Below are 26,031 nucleotides of genomic sequence, written 5' to 3' on the forward strand. Positions count from 1 at the left end.
TATATTGTTCATGAAGGAAGCCAAGTTGTGTCATGATTCAAGGAAGCCAAATGTCAGTAACAGTCCACGGGTGTGCCTGTAGCCCTATGTGTGTGTATATATATATATATATATACATACACACATACATATATATATATATATATATATATATATATATATACACATACATACATACATACATACATACATACATACATACATACATACACAGTGCATTCGGAAAGTATTCAGACCCCTTCCCCACATTTTCTTATGTTACAGCCTTATTCTAAAATGGATAAAAAAAATCCTCATCAATCTACACACAATACCTCAATGACAAAGCGAAAGAAATGTTTGGAAATGTATAAAAAAAAAAAAAAAACATACCTTATTTACATAAGTATTCAGACCCTTTGCTATGAGACTCGAAATTGAGCTTAGGTGGATCGTGTTTCTACTGATCATCCTTGAGATGTTTCTACAACTAGTTTGAAGGAATTGTCTGTAGAGCTCCGAGACAGGATTGTGTTGAGGCACAGATCTGGGGAAGGGTACCAAAAAATGTCTGCAGCATTGAAGGTCCCCAAGAACACAGTGGCCTCCATCATTCTTAAATGGAAGAAGTTTGGAACCACCAAGACTCTTCCTAGAGCTGGCCACCCGGCCAAACTGAGCAATCGGGGGAGAAGGGCCTTGGTCAGGGAGGTGACCAAGAACCCGATGGTCACTCTGACAGAGCTCTAGAGTTCCTCTGTGGAGATGGGAGAACCTTCCAGAAGGACAACCATCTCTGCAGCACTCAACCAATCAGGCCTTTATGGTAGAGTGGCCAGACGGAAGCCACTCCTCAGTAAAAGGCACGTCAGCCCGCTTGGAGTTTGCCAAAAGGCTCCTAAAGGACTCTCAGACCATGAGAAACAAGATTTTCTGGTCTGATGAAACCAAGATTGAACTCTTTGGCCTGAATGCCAAGGGTCACATCTGGAGGAAACCTGGCACCATGTTTTTCAGCAGCAGGGACTGGGAGACTAGTCAGGATCGAGGGAAAGATGAACGGAGCAAAGTACAGAGAGATCCTTGATGAAAGCCTGCTCCAGAGCGCTCAGGACCTCAGACTGGGGCGAAGGTTCACCTTCCAACAGGACAACGATCCTAAGCACACAGCCAAGACAACGCAGGAGTAGCTTCGGGACAAGTCTGAATGTCCTTGAGTGGCCCAGCCAGAGCCCGGACTTAAACCCGATCCAACATCTCCGGAGAGACCTGAAAATATCTGTGCAGCAATGCTCCCCATCCAACCTGACAGAGCTTGAGAGGATCAGCAGAGAAGATTGGGAGAAACTCCTCAAATACAGGTGCACCAAGCTTGTAGCGTCATACCCAAGAAGATGCGAGGCTGTAATCGCTGCCAAAGGTCCTTCAAAAAAGTACTGAGTAAAGGGTCTGAATACCTATGTAAATGTGATATTTCCGTTTTTTAAAAACCTGTTTTTGCTTTGTCATTATGGGGTATTGTGTGTAGGGGAGGGAGGGAGGGAGGGTGTGTAGGGGAGGGAGGGGGGGAGGGTGTGTAGGGGAGGGAGGGAGGGGGGGAGGGGGGGAGGGTGTGTAGGGGAGGGAGGGTGTGTGAGGGAGGGGGGGAGGGTGTGTAGGGGAGGGAGGGTGTGTGGGGGAGGGGGGGAGGGTGTGTAGGGGGGGAGGGAGGGAGGGTGTGTAGGGGAGGGAGGGTGTGTAGGGGAGGGGGGGAGGGTGTGTAGGGGAGGGAGGGAGGGAGGGGGGGAGGGTGTGTAGGGGAGGGAGGGTGTGTAGGGGAGGGAGGGAGGGAGGGTGTGTAGGGGAGGGAGGGAGGGAGGGTGTGTAGGGGAGGGAGGGAGGGAGGGTGTGTAGGGGAGGGAGGGAGGGAGGGTGTGTAGGGGAGGGAGGGAGGGAGGGTGTGTAGGGGAGGGAGGGAGGGAGGGTGTGTAGGGGAGGGAGGGTGTGTAGGGGAGGGAGGGAGGGAGGGAGGGTGTGTAGGGGAGGGAGGGAGGGTGTGTAGGGGAGGGAGGGAGGGTGTGTAGGGGAGGGAGGGAGGGTGTAGGTGGGGGGGGGAGGGTGTGTAGGTGGGGGGGGGGTGTAGGGGGGGTGTGTAGGTGGGGGGGGGGTGTGTAGGGGGGTGTGTAGGGGAGGGAGGGTGTGTAGGGGAGGGAGGGAGGGTGTGTAGGGGAGGGAGGGAGGGTGTGTAGGGGAGGGAGGGGGGGAGGGTGTGTAGGGGGGGAGGGTGTGTAGGGGGGGGGGGGAGGGTGTGTAGGGGGGGGGGGGAGGGTGTGTAGGGGGGGAGGGAGGGTGTGGGGGGGAGGGAGGGTGTGGTGGGGGGGGGGGAGGGAGGGTGGGGGGGAGGGAGGGTGTGGGGGGGGGGGGGGTGTGGGGGGGGGGAGGGAGGGTGTGTAGGGGAGGGAGGGAGGGAGGGTGTGTAGGGAGGGGGGGGCAATTTAATCAATTTTAGAATAAGGCTGTAATGTAACAAAATGTGAAAAAAGTCAAGGGGTCTGAATACTTTCCTAATGCACAGGAAGTCCAGCTGAGGCTGGAAGGGCTGAGTTGAGAGACCAGAGCTGCTGCCATTTCCGGGTCCAGGTCAACACATAAGACCTCCAGCTAGGAACAGGGGAGAGAGAGGGTCACTCAATAGGTTATTGTGTGGGTCAAAGGAAGTATCAGGGTATATCAATCTGTTGGGTTTTGAGAGCCATTGGTAAAAACCAGAGTCTGACATGAGGTGAAGCCCAGAAAGTTATCATAGGCTGTATTTGTGTAATGTTTGTGAAAACCTAATAAATGTATCATGATGTCATATCCAGCTGATTTCAACCCAGTCCTACAAAACCCAGTCCTACTCTATGGGCTACAGACTGAGATCAGCCTTGCTCTGGGTGGTCAGTGCACTAATGTGTTACCTGGTTCAGCTGACATTGAGACAGTGAGGTTGGGGATGTCAGTGATAATCTTCAGAAGCACCTGCTGGGCCCGGGTCAGAATTTGGGAGGGGTCCATCTGTGAGACCAAAACACAGATTCAGAAAAATGCCACTGTCAGTAGTTTGGTGACCACATTGAGGATGTATGATTATTAAACATGATTATCTGTGCTTTTTTTGCTAATCAAAGAAAGCTCACCTGATCAGTTGGGTGCTCGATCACAGGGCAGGAAGTCTGGCCATCCATAAACAGCTTGATAGGGGAGGAGTAGCAGAGCACAGCAGTGTGGAGGAACCCTGAGGTCTTCACTGTCCTCTTCAACATCTCAGAGTTAAGATGGGGGACCAGGCTGGGAGGGAAACAGAACACAATACACATACAGAACTCGCATATAAACGAGAAAATGGATGACAATACTGAGGACAGTGCTGACAGTTTGACCAAGTAAATATACCTGTAAAAGGATAAAGGCATCAGTCTTGTGTATTCATCTGGATGTTACCACGGCTACAGGCTGGTATAGGCCTTGTTCTTGATTTGAAAAAACTAAATATTATAAATACCCAATATAACATCAGAGACACAAAATGTTGTATGATAAACGTTGTAGTTATGTGGTGTTTTGTTAGTATAAAAGGTGTTTTAGTCTGTTGAATACATTACTATTACATTGTTTAGTATGTAGGGCTAGGAGTTCCTTGACCACGTGACCTAACCAAGAAAAACTCTTGGCATTGACTAAATCCCACAGCGCCCCCACCTTCCCCACCCACCCAAAAATAGAATAATAATTGCACTTGTCTTTTCCTACTAGCACTGACTTTGCTGATAACTACTTTATTGAGGAAAATGTACTTACTATGACTGTGAAATGTGGTTGTCCCACCTACAGTTGAAGTCAGAAGTTTACATATACCTTAGCCAAATACATTTAAACTCAATTCTTCACAATTCCTGACATTTAATCCTAGTAATAATTCCCTGTCTTAGGTCAGTTAGGATCACAACTTTATTTTAAGAATGTGAAATGTCAGAATAATAGTAGAGAGAATGATTTATTTCAGCTTTTATTTCGTTCATCACATTCCCAGTGGGACAGAAGTTTACATACACTCAATTAGTATTTGGTAGCATTGCCTTTAAATTGTTTAACTTGGGTCAAACGTTTCGGGTAGCCTTCCACAATAAGTTGGGTGAATGTTGGCCCATTCCTTCTGACAGAGCTGGTGTAACTGAGTCAGGTTTGTAGGCCTCCTTGCTCGCACACGCCTTTTCAGTTCTGCCCACACATTTTCTATAGGATGAGGTCAGGGCTTTGTGATGGCAACTCCATTACCTTGACTTTGTTGTCCATAAGCAATTTTGCCACAACTTTGAAGTATGCTTGGGGTCATTGTCCATTTGGAAGACCATTTGCGACCAAGCTTTAACTTCCTGACTGATTTCTTGAGATGTTGCTTCAATATATCCACATAATTTTCCTTCCTCATGATGCCATCTATTTAGTGAAGTGCACCAGTCCCTCCTGCAGCAAAGCACCCCCACAGCATGATGCTGCCACCCCCGTGCTTCACGGTTGGGATGGTGTTCTTTGGCTTGCAAGATCCCCCTTTTTCCTCCAAACATAACGATGGTCATTATGGCCAAACAGTTCTATTTTTGTTTCATCAGACCAGAGGACATTTCTCCAAAAAGTACGATCTTTGTCCCCATGTGCAGTTGCAAACCATAGTCTGGGTTTTTTATGGCGGTTTTGGAGCAGTGGCTTCTTCCTTGCTGAGCGGCCTTTCAGGTTATGTCGATATAGGACTTGTTTTACTGTGGATATAGATACATTTGTACCTGTTTCCTCCAGCATCTTCACAAGGTCCTTTGCTGTTGTTCTGGGATTGATTTACACTTTTCGGACCAAAGTACGTTCATCTCTAGGAGACAGAACGCGTCTCCTTCCTGAGCGGTATGACGGCTGCGTTATCCCATGGTGTTTATACTTGCGTACTATTGTTTGTACAGATGAACGTGGTACCTTCAGGCGTTTGCAAATTGCTCCCAAGGATGAACCAGACTTGTGGAGGTTTACACATTTTTTTCTGAGGTCATGGCTGATTTCTTTTGATTTTCCCATGATGTCAAGCAAAGAGGCACTGAGTTTGAAGGTAGGCCTTGAAATACATCCACAGGTACACCTCCAATTGACTCAAATGATGTCAATTAGCCCAACTGAAGCTTCTAAAGCCATGAAATCATTTTCTGGAATTTTCCAAGCTGTTTAAAGGCACAGTCAACTTAGTGTATGTAAACTTCTGACCCACTGGAATTGTGATACAGTGAATTATAAGTGAAATAATCTGTCTGTAAACAATTGTTGGAAAAGTTACTTGTGTCATGCACAAAGTAGATGTCCTAACCGACTTGCCAAAACTATAGTTTGTTAACAAGAAATTGTGGAGTGGTTGAAAAACGAGTTTTAATGACTCCAACCTAAGTGTATGTAAACTTCCGACTTCAACTGTAGCTATCTTAAGATGAATGCACTGACAAGTTGCTCTGGATAAGAGCATCTACTATATGCCAAAAATGTAAAATGTACCTAAGGCGTGAGAAAAGTTGTGAGGAGGTCGGTCACACAGAGGAGCAGCTGGAGAGAAATGGCAGCAGAAAGACAAGGAGAGCCTGAATGGCAGTTTCCCTGGTACTAATTCATTACTTAGAAGGGAGTCTCGTGACAATGATCACGTCTCTAATAGAAAACTGCTGAGTCGTTTCCCTAATCATTTGAGTCTCTGCTCCTGAATGATGAATCAGAAACTGTGTTTGTGTGAGGCCAAAGATTAGTGCTGAGCATGTGTGTCAGTGTTTCACTAATATGTCACAACTACCAAAACATTCCAATAATATATTCCAAGAATCCTACAGTTGCAGCCAAATATATTGACACCCTTGCACTTTTCTTAAATAATTCCCAATTTATTCTAAAATAAATTATGGGGGAGGTTTGATGATGCTGTGGGGTTGCTTTGTTGCTTCTGGTACTGGGGGCCTTGAATGTGTGCAAGACGTCATGAAATCAGCAGATTATCAAGGTGGAGTGCAACGTTCAACCCAGAGTTAAAAAACTGTCTCTGATGAAGGTTGTGGGTCTTCCAGTAGGACAACAACCCCAAACACACATAAAACGCACGCTGGAATGGTTCAAGAAGAAACACTGGACTGTTCTGGAGTGGCCAGCATAGAGTCCAGATCTGAATCACATCCATAACCTATGGCGAGATCTGAAAACAGCAGTTGGTGGAGGCCAACCCGTCAAACATCGAAGAATTAGAGCAGTTTGCTGCTGAAGAGTGGGCCAAATTGCCAGTAGAATGGTGCAGCAAGCTCATTGATGGCTACAAGAAGCAAATGTTGGCTGTTATCTTATAATATAATATAATATAATATGCCATTTAGCAGACGCTTTTATCCAAAGCGACTTACAGTCATGCGTGCATACATTTTTGTGTCTGGGTGGTCCCGGGGATCGAACCCACTACCTTGGCGTTACAAGCGCCGTGCTCTACCAGCTGAGCAACCAAGTGCAACCAAGTACTAGCTCTGGGTTGCCAATAATTTTGTCCATGCCATTTGTCTTTATTTGTCATTTATTTTTGTCAACTTAGGTTTACAAAAATAAATTGGTTCTGCAATGTTGAAAATCCAATAGATTATAGGGAATTATTTTAACAAAGTACAAGGGTGCCAATATATTTAGCCACAACTTTATATATTAAGAAACCTGCGTTTGTGTGGGTTTCTTTTTCTTTGAACATTGACCTCTGTCCTTTAGGTGGTGTGAAATAGATTTTCTCAATTCACTGTGTTACGTGTCCACTCCATCAACGCTTACAAACATGGCTAATGAACCTATTGAACAAACATCTAGGTTGAGTTTGAAAAACTTGATGATAGGGAAAAGAAGTGTCCTCACCTGTCTGTGCTGCTCTGCCATCTGTCCCAACATCTCCAGGCTTGCCCTGGCCCTGGCCCTGGCCACTCCCATACACAGGGCAGACAGGCTGCCAGGAGCAGGGGCGGGGCAGAGGGGACAGGGCATGACACCCCCTTCATTGAACTGCCAAAGAGACAGCACAAGAACTCAATCAATCATCACTCTCAAAAATAACATTTAGTTTGTATAGGAGTATTATCAGTAAATGTTCTATATACACAGGCATGTACGCATGATCCTGTGTTACCTGTAGGCCCACAAGTGACAGTCAGCCAGGACCTGCAGCTGCTGAGGCTGTCCGTCAGTAAGGCGACACCAGAGACACCAACACGGGAGAGACGGCCCCACCAGTGCTGTCCAACACACACACAAATTACACTCGGTCAGCATCATACATTAAAACGCTCAGATTAAGGTGTACATCACCTCAGATTAACAAACAGACATGTGATCCTGGTAGTACACCAGCAGAGACGAGGAGCCTTGGACAGTGAAAACTGATCAGGGACATGGCTTTGTTCACTTCTCCTGATGGACAGTCACAGCTCACACTGGCCATGAGCACAGCCTATGAAAAATAAAAAGAAGGTAGATATTCCAATTTATTATGATAAATATCACAATATGTTGTTAACACGGTCTACCCATGTCTATAGCAGTACAGTTAATAATCTAAGAGTGGAACAAATTTACTGTTAAGAAGTGTGCTGTGAGATGGTAAGGCAGCAGGCCAGCTGGGGAGCAGCCCTTCCTCTGATATACGATAATGATAAAATCTGGGAAACACATCATAGTATTTCTGTAAAAAAAAAAAAGGGTCTTGATTTCGACAGGTTTGGTCAAGATGAGAAGTGAACTATGGATTCACACATGGATTCAGACTGTAGATACAATACATTAGCTTTAATGAATGATTAATATATCTAAACTTAATCATCCTGCTCTGTTATAGTCCATCTCTCCCTCCCTCTCTTAACCCCCATATGGACACACCTGATACTGGTTGATATGTTCCATAATGGTCTCACAGTCCACAGTCCTCTTCACTCTGATATCAAAACAAAGGGAGATACTGAACTGACTTCAACAATGTATATTGGAATAATTAGAATGATCTGGGGTACAGATCAGTCCAATACTGACCCCGTCTGCTGGTCCATGATGGCGTTGAGAATGTGTGAGCAGACTGTCCTCATGTCTCCTGCACAGCCACCTTGGTCCTCAGGAGAGGGAAGGTAAGCTGCTGACACGCCCGCTGCTGGTACTCCTGTCTGATACACACAGGCTCTGTTACATATGCAACACATCAATATATACCAAAATGAATCTGTGTGTTGCTTATTAAGGCATGTGCTTCACCTATCTGGGTCAGACAGGGCATCCTCACTCCTCTGCACTCTGAGTTCAGCTGCAAGCCACTCTGAAAATGACAACTTGACAAAGACGACAAATTACTATAAGATGTATCATCAATATCAGCCACTGTGTTCCAAAGAGGCACAGACAACTTTGAGGAGGTCTATGCTTTACGACAAGGTTTTAGACAGGGCATGTTTTAATCTGTTGCCTCACCTGGTATTCTGGGAGTTTTACTAGGAGACGGAAGGGGGGCGTGTTTCCATAACGCCAAGGCAGATTTCCTCCCAGTCGTATTTGTGTCAGTAACACTCTTCCACAACCCATGATTATCCTCCTCACCCTGTCCGTCTGTCTCCACATACTCAGATTCCCCACTCGCTTCAATGGGCAACCTCCTCACATCTGGCATTAGTCTGGAAATTAGGTACAGCATTTGCAAATATACACGCATACATGCACACACACCAATTCAGGCTGCAGCGATTATACTGCTGCTGCGGTTCAAACTGTGACTCACTCCTGCAGAGCCCATAGCACACTGCAACCACGCAGAACCTGGCCAACAAAAACAAAGCTGTCCACATAAATACATATTATGATAGCACTGTCCTATCGAGCTAAAGTTAACTGTGCCTTTTGGTTTACAATATACTGTATAATTAGCATAATGTCATCCTAGATGCTGAGGGTCCCTCTCCAGTCTCACCCACCTAACACAGAAGAGCATGTTGGTTTGGGTGGTGCAGGGCAGGGTAGTGGCCAGTGCCTCCGAAACAGACACAGGGCCGGGCAGCAGGGGTGGGCACAGCTGCACCAGGGGGCACTGGGCCTGGGAGGCATGAAGGTGCACAACTCTATAGGGAATGACAAAAGAAGACTACGTTTTAAGAAAAAGGAGGGGGGGGGGGTAAGAAAGAGAGAGAGAGAGCAAGAGAGAGAGGGAAAATGAGATGGAGAGAGCGAGAGAGAAAATGAGATGGAGAGAGAGAGAGGTGTCTTGGGTCACAGAGCACATTAAGCTCAAAGGAGAGAAGTGCAGTTTTATGCTGACTTGCAGTTACACTTGTGGAGGCTAAGAAGCACATAATATACACAACTATGTGCAGATGGACTGTAAAGAAAATCAAGTAGTGACAATTCTGTATTATTCCTCTCCAAATCTCACTCTTCCATACATCTTTCATATTTTGACTGAGTGACATGATTAGTTCCTCACTTATTTGGTGGGCTTATTCTGGAGGCGTCCAAAAGGCTCTGGCAGAAGCTACTGAGGATCATGTTCACCACCTGAACAAAGACAGGACAGACAGACAGGCAGTGTGAGAGACAGAAACAGTGAGCTTGTCAGACCAACCAGTTCTTTAGCACATTCAGTGAACACAATACAGTGTGTGAGAGATCCTGGCCAGCTGGGCAGACAACTCTGTGAAGTCAGAGAGAATAAGACTATTTTGATTTCTATGTGTGTTTGTTTTTGTTTAACTATTTGAACAACAAACAACACACACAAAACATCTGTATCAGTCTCAAAGCTATTACAGAAAACTGTATGGTAATTCAGTGGTTGTATGGCTGTGAGTGTGAATACCAGAACTGTCACGTTCGTCGGTAAGAGAGGAGGACCAAGGCGCAGCGTTGAATGCGAACATATTTATTATAGGTGATACACGAATAAAACGATAACGTGACAGTCAACGGTCTAACACAAACCAACTAGAACAAGATCCCACAACTATTGTGGGAAAACAGCCTGTTTAAATGTGGTTCCCATTTAGAGACAACCAGCCACAGCTGACACTCGTTGCCTCTGATTGAGAACCACACTGGCAACATAGAAAAGAAACAACTAGACCTACAACACAGAAATCTACACACCCTGGCTCAACATAACAGTGTCCCCAGAGCCAGGGCGTGACAAGAACTTACTTTTTGAGTGAATCTATGAAATTCATCCTGATATCAGGCTTCACAGGAAGCTGAAATTGACAGAGACAAAGAATACAATATCTGGACAGAGCAAGTAAACACACAATTCATTTTAAAGCAAGAGAGCATAAGACTTACCACACGTGGAGTTAGGAGGGCAGGGAGGAAAGGAGTCAGGAAATATGGCCTTCTGAAAATGCTGGAGTAGGAAAATAGTGCAAGTCTGGCGACACATAAAAAAAGACACAGTGCAGAACACAATACGATACGTAAGTCATCAGTACATTGATCTCAATAGGTGATTTGTGAAAGTTATGTAGCATGTTGATGCTATATTTTTAGGGTACCTACCTGGCCTCCATGATGACTGTGGCAGATATCCTTTCTGTGCTCTCAAACAAAGAGACTGCTTTGTCCACATCCTGACGCGCCTGACACTGGGGCTGAGAAGGCAGATTGCACACATACACAGACTGATACACACATGATGAACACATTAAAAACATTAATTGAAGAGACGGCACACAAATACAACCAGCAGAGGGCGCTCAACCCTGCACAAGAGCTCCTGCCCCAGAGACATCCTCATAAAGGCCCATCTCCACCACTGAGACCTGCAGACTGAAGGATGGGGACCCTGTTTATACAGCTGGAGGAGAGTAGATGAATGGGCTGCATGATGAGAGGGTTTGTGGTATGGCAGGTCAACCAGTCAGAGTTAGTTACATTGTAATAACTGGATTGTCTCAGCTGATCTATGTACGCCTCACATAATGGTTCAGTGACTCTACGCCCTACCTTCAGGTCAGACTCTGATCTTGGCAAGGGACACATACTCCTGTAGGAGGGCCCAGTGTTTCACAACCACGTAGGGCGGATGGAGGATGTGGATCTGAGAGACCAGACCACCCAGAGACATTAGGAGTCAGAACCACACAGACTAAAGGCCCAGTCCAGCAGTAAAGTGTTAAAGCAGAGCCAGAGTATCTGTCACATGACCTTCAGGTACTGCGGGGTGTCAAAGGACACTATGTCCGACAGGAACTTCAGCAGGAACACCAAAGACTTCTTACTGTTCCCATGGTAACTACTGGCACCGCCGAAAGACATCTAGGATGACAGGAGAGAAGTCAACTTTGTCTAAAAGGTCCAAACATAAGACGAAAGGGGACCAACATATTGGTATTCCAGTAGCCACTAACTAAACTCTGAGGGGACTTGCCTTAAACCACTCGCTGTAGGAGGGGAAAACACCAGGCCCTTCCAGTGCACCCCGGCGGGCCAGGAGGAAAGCAGTGATCATGTTCTCCAAGTCATACCCCTCAAATGCTGAGCTTAGCAGCCTGGACAGCAGCTCTGATGTACAGAGAGAGAAATGTCATAGGAGGAGCATTGTTGGAAATAACAAAGTGTGTCTGTGTGTGTGTACACCTTTGAGGTTGGTTGTTTGGATTGTACACGGAGAGACAGGAGAGCACATGCTGCCAGTTAACCTCATGTGTCTCTAGTACTTGCTGCAGGTGAGACAGCAGCTCCTCTACCTTGAATATCACTGCCAACTAGGACAAAGAGAAAGAGAAAGGGCTAGATGTTATATAACACCACAGACACAGTCACATCACAACTCTCTATTATAAGGGTTACACTTGTTATTCTATAGACCGGTTTTAACATACCCTACTGTAATTTCACAATGTCCTATAAAAACGCCCTAATTTCATATCTCACACCCACAGGTACATCATCATTCACTTCAGATGTATGTGGTCAGTCACACAGACAATACCTCACAAACAACTACATGACAAAATACATATTTGGAAGAGCAGCTCACATTAATCAGACAGGGTAATGTATTTATAGATGTACTAAGGTATTTATAGATGTTTCTTTAGAACAGAGCAGAACACCAGTCATTTACCTTACGAAACAAGGAGGTCAACAGTATGCAGGTTTTAGCAAAGCCCCACTCTCTTTGCATGGCAATAGCATCAGATACTATGGAGAATATACAGTGGGGAAAAAAACTATTTAGTCAGCCACCAATTGTGCAAGTTCTCCCACTTAAAAAGATGAGAGAGGCCTGTAATTTTCATCATAGGTACACTTCAACTATGACAGACAAATTGAGAAAAAAAATCCAGAAAATCACATTGTAGGATTTTTAATGAATTTATTTGCAAATTATGGTGGAAAATAAGTATTTGGTCACCTACAAACAAGCAAGATTTCTGTCTCTCACAGACCTGTAACTTCTTCTTTAAGAGGCTCCTCTGTCCTCCACTCGTTACCTGTATTAATGGCACCTGTTTGAACTTGTTATCAGTATAAAAGACACCTGTCCACAACCTCAAACAGTCACACTCCAAACTCCACTATGGCCAAGACCAAAGAGCTGTCAAAGGACACCAGAAACAAAATTGTAGACCTGCACCAGGCTGGGAAGACTGAATCTGCAATAGGTAAGCAGCTTGGTTTGAAGAAATCAACTGTGGGAGCAATTATTAGGAAATGGAAGACATACAAGACCACTGATAATCTCCCTCGATCTGGGGCTCCACGCAAGATCTCACCCTGTGGGGTCAAAATGATCACAAGAACGGTGAGCAAAAATCCCAGAGCCACACGGGGGGACCTAGTGAATGACCTGCAGAGAGCTGGGACCAAAGTAACAAAGCCTACCATCAGTAACACACTACGCCGCCAGGGACTCAAATCCTGCAGTGCAAGACGTGTCCCCCTGCTTAAGCCAGTACATGTCCAGGCCCGTCTGAAGTTTGCTAGAGTGCATTTGGATGATCCAGAAGAGGATTGGGAGAATGTCATATGGTCAGATGAAACCAAAAAAGAACTTTTTGGTAAAAACTCAACTCGTCGTGTTTGGAGGACAAAGAATGCTGAGTTGCATCCAAAGAACACCATACCTACTGTGAAGCATGGGTTAGGAAACATCATGCTTTGGGGCTGTTTTTCTGCAAAGGGACCAGGACGACTGATCCGTGTAAAGGAAAGAATGAATGGGGCCATGTATCGTGAGATTTTGAGTGAAAACCTCCTTCCATCAGCAAGGGCATTGAAGATGAAACGTGGCTGGGTCTTTCAGCATGACAATGATCCCAAACACACCGCCCGGGCAACGAAAGAGTGGCTTCATAAGAAGCATTTCAAGGTCCTGGAGTGGCCTAGCCAGTCTCCAGATCTCAACCCCATAGAAAATCTTTGGAGGGAGTTGAAAGTCCGTGTTGCCCAGCTCTAGAGGAGATCTGCATGGAGGAATGGGCCAAAATACCAGCAACAGTGTGTGAAAACCTTGTGAAGACTTACAGAAAACGTTTGACCTGTGTCATTGCCAACAAAGGATATATAACAAAGTATTGAGAAACTTTTGTTATTGACCAAATACTTATTTTCCACCATAATTTGCAAATAAAATCATAAAAAATCCTACAATGTGATTTTCTGGATTTTTTTCTTCTCATTTTGTCTGTCATAGTTGACGTGTACCTATGATGAAAATTACAGGCCTCTCATCTTTTTAAGCGGGAGAACTTGCACAATTGGTGGCTGACTAAATACTTTTTTTCCCCACTGTATGTGTGAGAAGAAACGGCACAGTGCATCAGGTGATACAGACACCACACAAGGAAGCATCAAACATCTGTACCCCATTCCAACAGAAAGAGATACATAAAAGAGTGAATATTATGGATTATTATGTCTGTTCTATAATTCTGTTTGATTAGCAGCCTTTTCCACTTCACTATAATTCAGCTGCTGTTTCACCAGATTGCAGGGTCTGCTTGCTATCCAAAGTATCCAGCACACCTAAAAAAAATTGACAAACAAGTAAAAAAAATTACACCGGTTCAGAAATTAATATTAGCAGTTGGATAAGATAAAGCCTCTGTCTATTGAATGCAGTTTTGAGCTGCAACGAGAGGGGACATTCAAACTCACAGGAGAGCATGTCATCCAGCACTGAACAACACACCAGGGAGAGTCCTGGGTCTCGTCAAAACCAGCTCGCACCAACACCGTTACCACAGCTGACACAATACATAGTTGGACGTATACAGACTGAGGTGAATGGCAGATAATTCGGAAAGTATTCAGACCCCTTCCCTTTTTCCACATTTTGTTACGTTACAGCCTTATTCTAAAATTGCTTAAATAAAAAAAAATCCTCATCAATCTACACACAATACTCCATAATGACGAAGCAAAAACAGGTTTTTAGAAATGTTTGCAAATGTATTAAAAATAAAAAACACAAATACCTTATTTACATAGGTATTCAGACCCTTTGCTATCAGACTCGAAATTGAGGTCAGGTGCATCCTGTTTCCATTGATCATCCTTGAGATGTTTCTAAAATTTGAACATCTGTGGTAAATTCAATTGATTCGACATGATTTGGAAAGGCACACACCTGTCTATATAAGGTCCCACAGTTGACAGTGCATGTCAGAGCAAAAACCAAGCCATGAGGTCGAAGGTATTGTTCGTTGAGCTCCGAGACAGGATTGTGTCGAGCCACAGATCTGGGGAAGGGTACGAAAACATCTCTGCAGCATTGAAGGTCCCCAAGAACACAGTGGCCTCCATCTTAAATGGAAGAAGTTTGGAACTACCAAGACTCTTCCTAGAGCTGGCCGCCCGGCCAAACTGAGCAATCGGGGGAGAAGGGCCTTAGTCAGGGAGGTGACCAAGAACCCGATGATCACTCTGACAGAGCTCCAGAGTTCCTCTGTGGAGATGGGAGAACCTTCCAGAAGAACAACCATCTCTGCAGCACTCCACCAATCAGGCCTTTATGGTAGAGTGGCCAGACGGAAGCCACTCCTCAGTAAAAGGCACATGACATCCCACTTGGAGTTTGCCAAAAGGTACCTAAAGGACTCTCAGACCATGAGAAACAAGATTCTCTGGTCTGATGAAACCAAGATTGAACTCTTTGGCCTGAATGCCAAGCGTCACGTCTGGAGGAAACCTGGCACCATCCCTACGGATAATGCTGTGGGGATGTTTTTCAGTGGCCGAGACTGGGAAATGAGTCAGGATCGAGGGAAAGATGAACGGAGCAAAGTACAGAGAGATCCTTGATGAAAGCCTGCTCCAGAGCGCTCAGGACCTCAGACTGGGGCGAAGGTTCACCTTCCAACAGGACAATGACCCTAAGCACACAGCCAAGACAATGTAGGAGTGGCTTCGGGACTAGTCTCTGAATGTCCTTGAGTGGCCCATCCAGAGCCCGGACTTGAACCCGATCTCTGGAGAGACCTGAAAATAGCTGTGTAGTGACGCTCCCCATTCTACCTGACAGAGCTTGAGAGGATCTGCAGAGAAGAATGGGAGAAACTCCCCAAATACAGGTGTGCCAAGCTTGTAGCGTCATACCCAAGAAGACTCAAGGCTGTAATCGCTGCCAAAGGTGCTTCAACAAAGTACTGAGTAAAGGGTCTGAATACTTATGTAAATATGATTTACGTTTTTTTTTTTTTTATACATTCGCTAACATTTTAAAAAACCTGTTTTTGCTTTGTCATTATGGGGTAGTGTGTAGCTTGATGAGAAAAACAACAACAATTGAATCAATTTTAGAATAAGGCTGTAACCTAACAAAATTTGGAAAAAGTAAAAGGGTCTGAATAATTTCCGAATGCACTGTATATAAAGAGTATCGGTTCACTGTGAAGGATGAGAAACTCTAGTGTAATGGCTTACTTGAGAGAACCTGCTGAGGCACTCCATCTCCTGCTTCATCCTCAGTAGCTGTCCAACCACACAGAGCCTTCAACTCAGACATCAACCATGACTTCACCCCATTCTCACTGCAACAAGAGGGGAATAGCATACCAGAGATTGAAATGGAGATATCCCATTTAAACTTGTGGGAACACAATAGAAACACAATCTAAAATGCTTTTGAATCGCACTAAAGATCACAAAACACAGAATCTGATACATTGTATACCATAGTAGTAGTATATGATAAATAGAGTTTTAGCATAGTGTGTAGCTATTATCTAGGCTACTTCAGATCCCTTTCCAACGTGTACTCCAGAGTGAGGATATTCTGAGTGTGTAAGTGGTGCACCACCTCTAGCATGTGCTGTTTCTACACAAGGAACAAGGAAGTCATTGTAATGTAAACATAAAGATATAACACAGGCTCAAACTGCCAGTGCCAACACCCGAAGGTATGCCATTGGCAGTCTCAAGACAAGAGCTTCTGGTCTGTGTGCACACACTCTCCTGATCACTCCAATACTCCTGCCAGAAGAGTTTAGAGCAGAAGGCTCCAAGAGAGAGAAGCTGACAGGTTGACTGCAGCAGCACTAAGAGGTGGACCTGAACAGAAGGCACTGAACATTCATAAAGGCATTGGCTATGTAAAACCTCTCGAACTCTAGGCCTAGATGTTGGATGATGAAAAACCATAATTGAAACAAACATCGACATACACTACATGACCAAAAGTATGTGGACACCTGCTTGTCGAACATCTCATTCCAAAATCATGGGCATTAATATGGAGTTGGTCCCCCCTTTGCTGCTATAACAGCCTCCACTCTTCTGGGAAGGCTTTCCACTAGATGTTGGAACATTGCTGCGGGAACAAAAAAAAAAAAAACCTGTACTCGTAGGCTGCCACTCAAAATAAAGAAATACAGTAAGAAATACATACAGTTTAATAATAAATAATACATTCAGTATAAACAGGAAAATAAATTCCGCCAACACCACCGATCCATCATGTCTCCATCAAACACCCCCACCTAGCAAACGTTGCTTTTTTGATAGTCTTGAAAAGGGTACAAAAAAGGGTCAAATGATTTACCTTTAGTTGTTCACCATACCAGCTGGTACAATTTGACTAATATATTTGACATCTAAATTTCAGATAGTGAGAAGATTGATCATAGAACATCTGGATTGATCTATCCAATACAGAAGACATTAGTTGACCCTGTCAATTATCCCTCTTGCAATAATTGAATGTATTTTAAGAAATCTAACTAATAGCAAATTATTTGTATTAAATTAATCTTAACACAATGAACAGAGGCATTATTAATGACCATCTAAAGATCAATCTCCTCAGACAGGACATGGGACAAACAGATCAATGCATTATCAGGGTTGGCAAGGCTAACATTTCAGTCTCTGTCTATCTTGCCAATCGATCCATTGAAGGTAAATGACACCAGCTAGTCCATTAGCGCTACACTGTCACTGGGATGATGAAAGTGTCTGCAACAGCAGTAATGTGAGGTACTATAGTTTATTACTCTAAGCAGACACATTGTTTATAGTCATTGAACAGAATGTTCCTCTTTTGAGTTTATCCTGACAGCACCAATGCTGCTAGAACATCGACTTGAAGGCAATTTGAGTACAGCTATGACTATGAGCTATCCATCCATACTATTGATGGACCAGAAAAGACCAGTCCTGGTTCATAATTGTATCTGTCTCTATTTTGTGTGAGAATGGCACATATGCAAACGTTTGAATGTAAGATGAGAGAATTGTATGCCCTTCAGACTGTCTTCCTTTGTTTGTGGTTCCAGTGAATAGGCCTACTGGAGATACAGGCATACATGAATGAGAATATTTCTGAGGATTTCCTGGGAATTCCGCCCATGTTTTCCTGGCCTCCCTGTCACTGCGGCAGGAAACCTGCTCATGGAAGGTGAAAATAACTCATTAAAATGTAATCCCATCTGTGTCATGAATTTGTAAGTGTTTTTTCCTATTGTGTCACTAAACCACAGCATAGGAAGTGTAAATACTGCAGCTGCTGTGAATCACCTGTCAACCTGTAAAGTACAGTGGACACTGTTACCTTGGGGAAACAATCTGAGCTGTCGCTCAAGTGGACGTGACACTGTCCTTGCACCCACAGCAGGTACTTTCACCCGTTTCTCTAATGGAAGTGACACTTTAGGCATTTCCTCAAAGTACAATTTACAAAGAGGCACTTTGCTTAGAGTTAGTGTAAGATTTTACAAACCACACAGCTCATATGGTAACCTCATGGCTCTGTAGTGCCAAGAAGAGAAATATCATACCAGGTAAATGAGAGTATATTGTGTGTATCTGTGAAATAGTCTAGGCCCTATGTCTCCGTCTGTCTCTGTGCAGCAGAGTACGAGGTGGAATCCATGGGCTGAAATCTGAAGTTATCAAAGGTCAAATTACCATTGAGAGTGAGGCTGAGCAGCTTTCGAGCCTTTCATTGAACTTACAGACAGGGGGTGCGTGGCAGTGAGAGAGGGAAAGAGACATGCATGCATTGACAAAATTGATGACTCCCATTGGTAGTGGCTTGATTGTAACTCACCATGTGAATTTACATCATTTTCATGCAAAGTTTAAAATCCTTAAAATACCTTTGGCTAAAAATAGGTCTAACAGCAGGTATATCAATTAAATGAACGATATGTTGTGCATCTGAGCGTAATTGATCTGCAAGGCTTAAGACACTGCACAGGAGGGTCCAAAACACACTGTAAGCAGAGTCATGGAAACATTTCCCATTGGCTTCAATGTGTGTTAATCCATTCGTTTTAGATTAGGGATAGTTGCAATTGGAAAACAAAACAGTTTTTACAGTGGATCAAAAGATTTTCAGTATATGGCATTTTGTAATGGAAACACAAAATGGACTTGCCACAAAAATATTCCAGGTTTTTACTATTGTTTCCCAAAATATTTCAAAATACAACTTTACCCATAAACCCGTACTTGTTTTCCAATGGAAAAGTGTCAATAATTGACAGGAATAAGGAAACGTAATGATTTTGGGGGTAGTTGAGTTATATCTCAATTTACTGTTTTAACTATCACTTCTCATTTACAGGAAAACAATCAAATACAGTGGCTTCCCACTTCGCACAGCAGTTGATGTATGCCAATATTGACAAAGCCTCTTCTTACACCAAACAATTGAGTTCAGCCCATAGACCTAAGCATACATGCTACATTCCTGAGGTCCCACTCACACGTCTTGTGCCAAAACCAAGTTCCAATGCTGTTTTCACTACAAATGCGCAGAGAAACACAGTAATGAAAATACTTAAGTGGTGTAAAAGGGAAAAACACTCTTACAAAAATGACTTTTACAAAACTTTCACTCTGCTCAGGTGTCAGTTTTGCTTTTCACATAGGCAGCTATTCTGACTGTATGCGCATATTTCAAGTCCAACACCTGCTGAAAATCATGTTAATTCCAGTCATTTAAAAAAAACATTACACCTTTAAAAAGGTAACCACATAACATGTAAAGATAGATGAATAATGAGATTATTAACACAAATGCAAATACACAATGCAAAGAGACATGCAAATGTCCTCACATTGGCACACAGTCCACAAATATTATGCACAGGCAAATATTGTTACGGAAACACCCTCAGAAACAAAAGTACTGGCTATATTGCTCAGCTGTGCTGCAGCACAATCTTTACTTTAGTATGTCTCAAGAGTTAAGATTCCTTCTTTAAATAAAGATCCTCCTTGGACAAACTCAAGGCTGCTTTTATGAATGCTTTTATTTTTTATGTCTCCTCTTTATAAAGTACATGGATTCTTAGAAAACCATCTTTGAATCCAGAACAAAAACATTTGTAGCAGTACTTTTCAAACACCATACATTTTCCATCCGACAAACAGTTCCCATTCCTTCGACACATAGACCAATTGTAAACATGATACAAATCAATAATTTCAATTACAAAAAATGTTTGATAGAAAAATATATTATCTTTTATAGGTATTTCTCTTCTTCGGCCTATTTACATGAGGTACTCTTCAGTACAAGCTCATTAAAAAATAAAAAAAATAAAAAAGGGGGTTAGCGGGAAAAGGCCTTTGGTTTCAAGAAAAAAACTAACTTAAATGTCCATTCGCTGTCCTGTGTACACAGTGTCAATGTCATTGATTGTTTTCATCTTGTTGTGTGTGATTTGTAGCCAAGTCTGTGGGACCTCCACAGGTTTGGTTTAGAACAGAAACTCTGCCTACAATCAGGTTTCAGTCCGGGTGGTGGGGGTACAGAACTTTCGATGGGCGAAGTGACCGAGGACGATGAGGAGCATCTCAGAGGTGCTGCTGAGCGCCACTATGAAGGGCGCCTGGGATGCAAAGTCAGCCTCCGCCCGTCGGAACGACAGCTGCATAACCGCCAGTGCCAGAAGGCTGTTCTGCACCCCCACCTCAATACTGACAGTCTTCCTCTGTGGCACTGCCAGTCCTGCCAGCTTCCCCATCCCAAAGCCCAGCAGCAGCCCAAACAGGGGCACGGTTACCCCCGCGACCACCATCTGAGGTCTCACGTTGGCCAGGATAGACGCCCCCATCTGGTAGGCCATGAAGATGCCGCCCACAATGAGCACAAAGCTGAAGGGCCGGATCAGTGCCAGCAGCACGCGGGTCAGTTTGGGCAGACGTAGTTTCACCAGCATGCCCAGGGAGATGGGGATGGCAATGAAGAGAAGGGTGCCCAGGATCTTGATAAAGGGCACGTGGAGGGCAGCGTGGACCCCCAGTAGCCTGCCGTACAGGGCAGAGGACAGGGGCATGGCTGCTGCAGCTACCACGGTGGACACCAGGGTCATGGAGATGGCCAGGGTGACGTCCCCGCCCAGTAGCAGGCTGTAGAGGTAACCTCCGCCGCCGCCCGGGGCAGAGCATGTGATGACCAGGCCCAGGGAGAGGGCCTTGGGCAGGGAGCCCAGCCTGGACAGGCCATAGGCGTACAGTGGCATGACCAGGAACTGCCCTGCGACCCCCAAGAGGAGGGGCACAGGCTTCCGCAGGAGACCCCTCAGCACCTCTACCTCAACCTTGCACCCGAAGGCACACTTGTTGATGAAGATGAGCGGCAGCAAGACAAATAGGACAGGGTTCTCAGAGAAGTGGGACAGCACGCCCGACTGTATGAGCTGGGCAGCTGGGTCATCACTGCTAGGCGCCACCCTGATGGAGTAGTCTGTCCTTTCTTCAATTACGACCGGGAAAGAATCCTGGTCCAACTCCAATAGCTGGATGAGCAGTTGTGCCAGACCCGGCAACCCAGACCTTATGTTGATAATGAAACTCTTCACAGGCCCCGCATGACTGTCGCTTACATTCAGGATGGAAAGAACCTCCGAGTCCAAGGAGCTTACCTTGACCGTCTGCTTCCAGCTCTCGCGGCCTTTCGTACTTGCAGCGCTTCGGTATTGACTGGAGATTACAATCACGCCCTTAGTGTTTTCGGGAAACTCAAATTCCTGGGAGGTCCCGTCCCCGATTTGTATATACCTTCTGTTGCTGTCGGCCGTCACGTTCGTGTTGTTGTTGTTGTTGTTGTCCGTCGGCTGGTCTGCTCCTCTCGTTATCAAGAAGAGACAACAGAATGCAAATAGCGTCCTCATCGTTAGAGGTGCGCCGCAAATACACGCTGCTCCCCAGGCTGCGACCTCCCCAGTCCGTCTTAAACCGCCTCCCTTTTACAAAATGCTATAGAACTTCTCAGATCCCCTGATACAATAGCTACGTAGGCAGCTGGGTCTACATTCCTTCTGGTTCCCATTTAGCTTCACCCGTGTTCTTGCTCTCTTTCTACCGGAACTTAAACATCACCCCGCCCCATCCTACACCAAAAATTAGCTGTCATATTTTCACCAATTTCAGACGATTCACGACTCATTTTTTCGTGCTGAGAATAAATATCTGCCTCGGTGAACGGTCGCCACGCATTCCGGTTTTTATTTTCTCTGCTTGTTGGCAACTGTCACCACCGCTGTTCCCCCCTGCTTCTCCTCTTCTTTCACTCACTCGCTAAGACTTATTTTAATCCAATCAGAGAAGCCCCTAGCGTTAACTCTCTATGTCCCTTACCAAAATAACCACCAACGTCACATGAGAAAAATCTAATTACGGGGGTGTTCTTTCTTCCTGTGTGGGCTGCATTCTCAGCATCATAGAGGAAACACCGTTTGATGTCTATGGGGGAGGACCCACTGCAAAATGCTGTGGTCATGTTATGTTGACCAAAGCAAAATGGTAGAATAAATTAAACATAGTCCAAAACACATAATGAATGGAAAATAAAATAAACTGCAGTTCATTATGGCTGGAGGTATTTTCCTTTATTTAGTTATTCTGCCCTTACAAAAAAAGAATGCAGTTTTGAAACTGTAGTAAAAGTGCAGTAACTGCAGTTGACTGGTATTTTGGATGCAGTAATTGCTGAATAACTGCAGTGTACTGCAGTTGCACTGCAGTTATACTGTACTCTGACTGCAATGTTTTTTGTAAGGGTGGCATCACACACAGACACACGACTTATACAATAAATAATACATTTAAGATGGGCATTGGGGCTTGTTTTCTTATACTGGACAAAAATATAAAGGCAACATGCAACAATTTCAAAGATTTTACTGAAGTACAGTTCATATGAGGAAATCAGTCAATTTAAATAAATTCATTAGGCCCTAATCTATGGATTTTACATGACTGAAAATACAGATCTGCTGGTCACAGATAACTTTTAAAAAAAGGTAGGGGTGTGGATCAGAAAATCAGTCAGTATGTGGTGTGACCACCATTTGCCTCATGCAGCGTGACACATCTCCTTCGCATAGAGTTGATCAGGCTGTTGATTGTGGCCTGTGGAATGTTGTCCCACTCCTCTTCAATGATTGTGCGAAGTTGCTGGATATCCCAAACATGCTCAATGGGTGACATGTCTGGTGAGTATGCAGTCCATGGAAGAACTGGGACATTTTCAGCTCTCCAGGGAATTGTGTGCAGATCCTTGCGACATGGAGCCGTGCAGTATCATGCTGAAACATGAGGTGATGGCAGCGGATGAATGGCATGACAATGGGCCTCAGCTTTTTGTGCTTATGGAACATTTCTGGGATCTTTATTTCAGCTCAAGAAACATGGGACCAAAACTTTACATGTTGTGTTTATATTTTTGTTCAGTGTAGTATGTGTGAGAGGGATGTTTGTCGAGGAGAAGGGTGGATTTAAGGTGTTCAAGTTAGTCTGTTCTAGTGCCAGATGTTTGATGTCTGGTGAGCTCTAGAATAACACATCCTCTGTGTGCAATATAAAATCTAGGTTGAATTTAGTAGGCATCTTGAGGTTTTGTAACCTTGATGCGTTTATGTATGGAGATTCTTATGTCTAGTCCATGAGACCAGACTGCAACGGAAGCTTGTTGAGCCACTACAGGAACAACAACATGTTATACTATCAAATTCTATTGATCTTTGCCCGGCTGTATATTTGATCACTGAGCAAAAACATAGTGACCATTAACACACACACACACACACACACACACTGCACGGTATCCAGTTCCAGGTCGCTGCCAAGTATTGTTGATGGGACTTTGTACACAACGAATGCAATTGTGAAATGTTATTGTTTTACTGCCTGAATTTAAAATGGATACATTTAGATTTTGTGGCACTGGCCTACACACAATACCACATAATATCAAAGTAGAATTATGTTTTTAGAAATGTTTACAAATTAATTAGAACTGAAAAGCTGAAATGTGTTGTGTCAATAAGAATTCAACCCCTTTGTTATGGCAAGCCTAAATAAGTTCAGTAGTAAAGATGTGCTTAACAAGTCACATAGTAAGTTGCATGGACTCACTCTGTATGCAATAATAGTGTTTAACATGATTTTACAATGACTACCTCATCTCTGTACCCCACACATACAATTATCTGTAAGGTCCCTCAGTCAAGCAATGAATTTCAAACAGATTCAACCACAAAGACCAGGGAGGTTTTCCAATGCCTCGCAAAGAAGGGCACCTATTGGTTCAGTGGGGAAAAAAGTATTTAGTCAGCCACCAATTGTGCAAGTTCTCCCACTTAAAAAGATGAGAGAGGCCTGTAATTCTCATCATAGGTACACGTCAACTATGACAGACAAAATGATTTTTTTAAAATCCAGAAAATCACATTGTAGGATTTTTAATGAATTTATTTGCAAATTATGGTGGAAAATAAGTATTTGGTCAATAACAAAAGTTTCTCAATACTTTGTTATATACCCTTTGTTACCAAAAAGTTTTATTTTGGTTTCATCTGACCATATGACATTCTCCCAATCCTCTTCTGGATCATCCAAATGCACTCTAGCAAACTTCAGACGGGCCTGGACATGTACTGGCTTAAGCAGGGGGACACGTCTGGCACTGCAGGCTTTGAGTCCCTGGCGGCGTAGTGTGTTACTGATGGTAGGCTTTGTTACTTTGGTCCCAGCTCTCTGCAGGTCATTCACTAGGTCCCTCCGTGTGGTTCTGGGATTTTTGCTCACCGTTCTTGTGATCATTTTGACCCCACGGGGTGAAATCTTGCGTGGAGCCCCAGATCGAGGAAGATTATCAGTGGTCTTGTATGTCTTCCATTTCCTAATAATTGCTCCCACAGTTGATTTCCTCAAACCAAGCTGCTTACCTATTGCAGATTCAGTCTTCCCAGCCTGGTGCAGGTCTACAATTTTGTTTCTGGTGTCCTTTGACAGCTCTTTGGTCTTGGCCATAGTGGAGTTTGGAGTGTGACTGTTTGAGGTTGTGGACAGGTGTCTTTTATACTGATAACAAGTTCAAACAGGTGCCATTAATACAGGTAACGAGTGGAGGACAGAGGAGCCTCTTAAAGAAGAAGTTACAGGTCTGTGAGAGACAGAAATCTTGCTTGTTTGTAGGTGACCAAATACTTATTTTCCACCATAATTTGCAAATAAATTCATTACAAATCCTACAATGTGACTTTCTGGAGAAAAAAATTCTCAATTTGTCTGTCATAGTTGACGTGTACCTATAATGAAAATTACAGGCCTCTCTCATCTTTTTAAGTGGGAGAACTTGCGCAATTGGTGGCTGACTAAATACTTTTTTCCCCCACTGTAGATGGATCAAAATAAATAAAAAGCAGACATCGAATTTCTCTTTGAGCATGGTGAAGTTATTAATTACACTTTACATGGTGTATCAATACACCCAGTCACTACAAAGATACAGGCATCCTTCCTAATTCAGTTGCCAGAGAGGAAGGAAACTGCACAGGGATTTCACCATGAGGCCAAAAACAGTTAAGAGTTTAATGGCTGTGATAGGAGAAAACTGAAAACAACATTGTAGTTACTCCACAATACTAACCTAAATGACAGAGTTAAAAGGAAGCCTGTACAGAATAAAAGTATTCCAAAACATGCATCCTGTTTGCCATAAGGCACTAAAGTAAAACCTCCAAAAAATGTGCCAAATAAATTAACTTAATGTCCTGAATACAAAGCGTTACGTTTGGGGCAAACACAACACATCACTGAGTACCACTCTTCATATATTCAAGCATGGTGGTGGCTGCATCATGTTATGGGTATGCTTCTCATCAGCAAGGACTAAAAATAAACAGAATAGAGCTAAGCACAGGCAAAATCCTAGAGGAAAACCTGGTTCAGTCTGTTTTCCAGACACTGGGAGACAAATTCACCTTTCAGCAGGACAATAACCTAAAACACAAGGCCAAATATACACTGGAGTTGCTTACCAAGACGACATGGAATGTTCCTGAGTGGATTCAGGCAGTAACACAACAAAATGTGGAATAAGTCAAGGGGGTATGAATACTTCCTGAAGGGACTGTACTGTAGACAGTTTAGACCCTTGTTTCAGTATGACCATGGGGACAAAGAGGTTTACTTTGAAGCTGCAGTAGGCATGTACAGTACAACAAGTCTGTCTCTTTGACTTCAACAGTTACCTACAACATGACACAGTGACCTGTTTACACCAGA

At 44.0% G+C, this 26,031-nt stretch overlaps 2 protein-coding genes and 1 pseudogene across 3 annotated transcripts in view; all 3 read right to left on the reverse strand.

Moving 5' to 3' along the window:
• Positions 1 to 10,385, reverse strand: part of LOC311137074 (VPS9 domain-containing protein 1-like) — a 48,865-nt pseudogene extending 38,480 nt beyond the window's left edge. Inside the window, exons 1-13 of the transcript XR_014615456.1 lie at positions 10,348 to 10,385; positions 10,210 to 10,259; positions 9,500 to 9,570; positions 8,994 to 9,137; positions 8,497 to 8,838; positions 8,284 to 8,357; positions 8,068 to 8,195; positions 7,918 to 7,972; positions 7,390 to 7,492; positions 7,172 to 7,277; positions 6,904 to 7,047; positions 3,138 to 3,288; positions 2,919 to 3,015 (exon numbers count right to left, since the gene is read on the reverse strand). The product of XR_014615456.1 is annotated as a VPS9 domain-containing protein 1-like (transcript). The remainder of the gene's footprint in view (positions 1 to 2,918; positions 3,016 to 3,137; positions 3,289 to 6,903; positions 7,048 to 7,171; positions 7,278 to 7,389; positions 7,493 to 7,917; positions 7,973 to 8,067; positions 8,196 to 8,283; positions 8,358 to 8,496; positions 8,839 to 8,993; positions 9,138 to 9,499; positions 9,571 to 10,209; positions 10,260 to 10,347) is intronic.
• Positions 10,386 to 11,447: 1,062 nt separating this feature from the next.
• On the reverse strand, positions 11,448 to 16,779 carry LOC311137080 (Fanconi anemia group A protein-like). The gene is made up of 5 exons (XM_084171411.1): positions 16,701 to 16,779; positions 15,934 to 16,040; positions 12,131 to 12,207; positions 11,641 to 11,768; positions 11,448 to 11,565 (listed from the first exon to the last, which is right to left on the reverse strand). The coding sequence occupies exons 1-5, from the start codon at positions 16,718 to 16,720 to the stop codon at positions 11,532 to 11,534; spliced, it is 366 nt and encodes a 121-aa protein (XP_084027537.1). The 5' UTR covers positions 16,721 to 16,779; the 3' UTR covers positions 11,448 to 11,531.
• A 2,969-nt stretch (positions 16,780 to 19,748) lies between these two features.
• LOC311137076 (P3 protein-like) lies at positions 19,749 to 22,014 on the reverse strand. Its single transcript, XM_084171407.1, has one exon. It carries the CDS (start codon positions 21,630 to 21,632, stop codon positions 20,241 to 20,243), a length of 1,392 nt encoding a protein of 463 aa, XP_084027533.1. The 5' UTR covers positions 21,633 to 22,014; the 3' UTR covers positions 19,749 to 20,240.
• Positions 22,015 to 26,031: the final 4,017 nt, after the last annotated feature.

Source organism: Coregonus lavaretus, assembly GCF_964263955.1.
Source record: "Coregonus lavaretus genome assembly, chromosome: 11".
In the NCBI taxonomy this organism is placed as follows: domain Eukaryota; kingdom Metazoa; phylum Chordata; class Actinopteri; order Salmoniformes; family Salmonidae; genus Coregonus; species Coregonus lavaretus.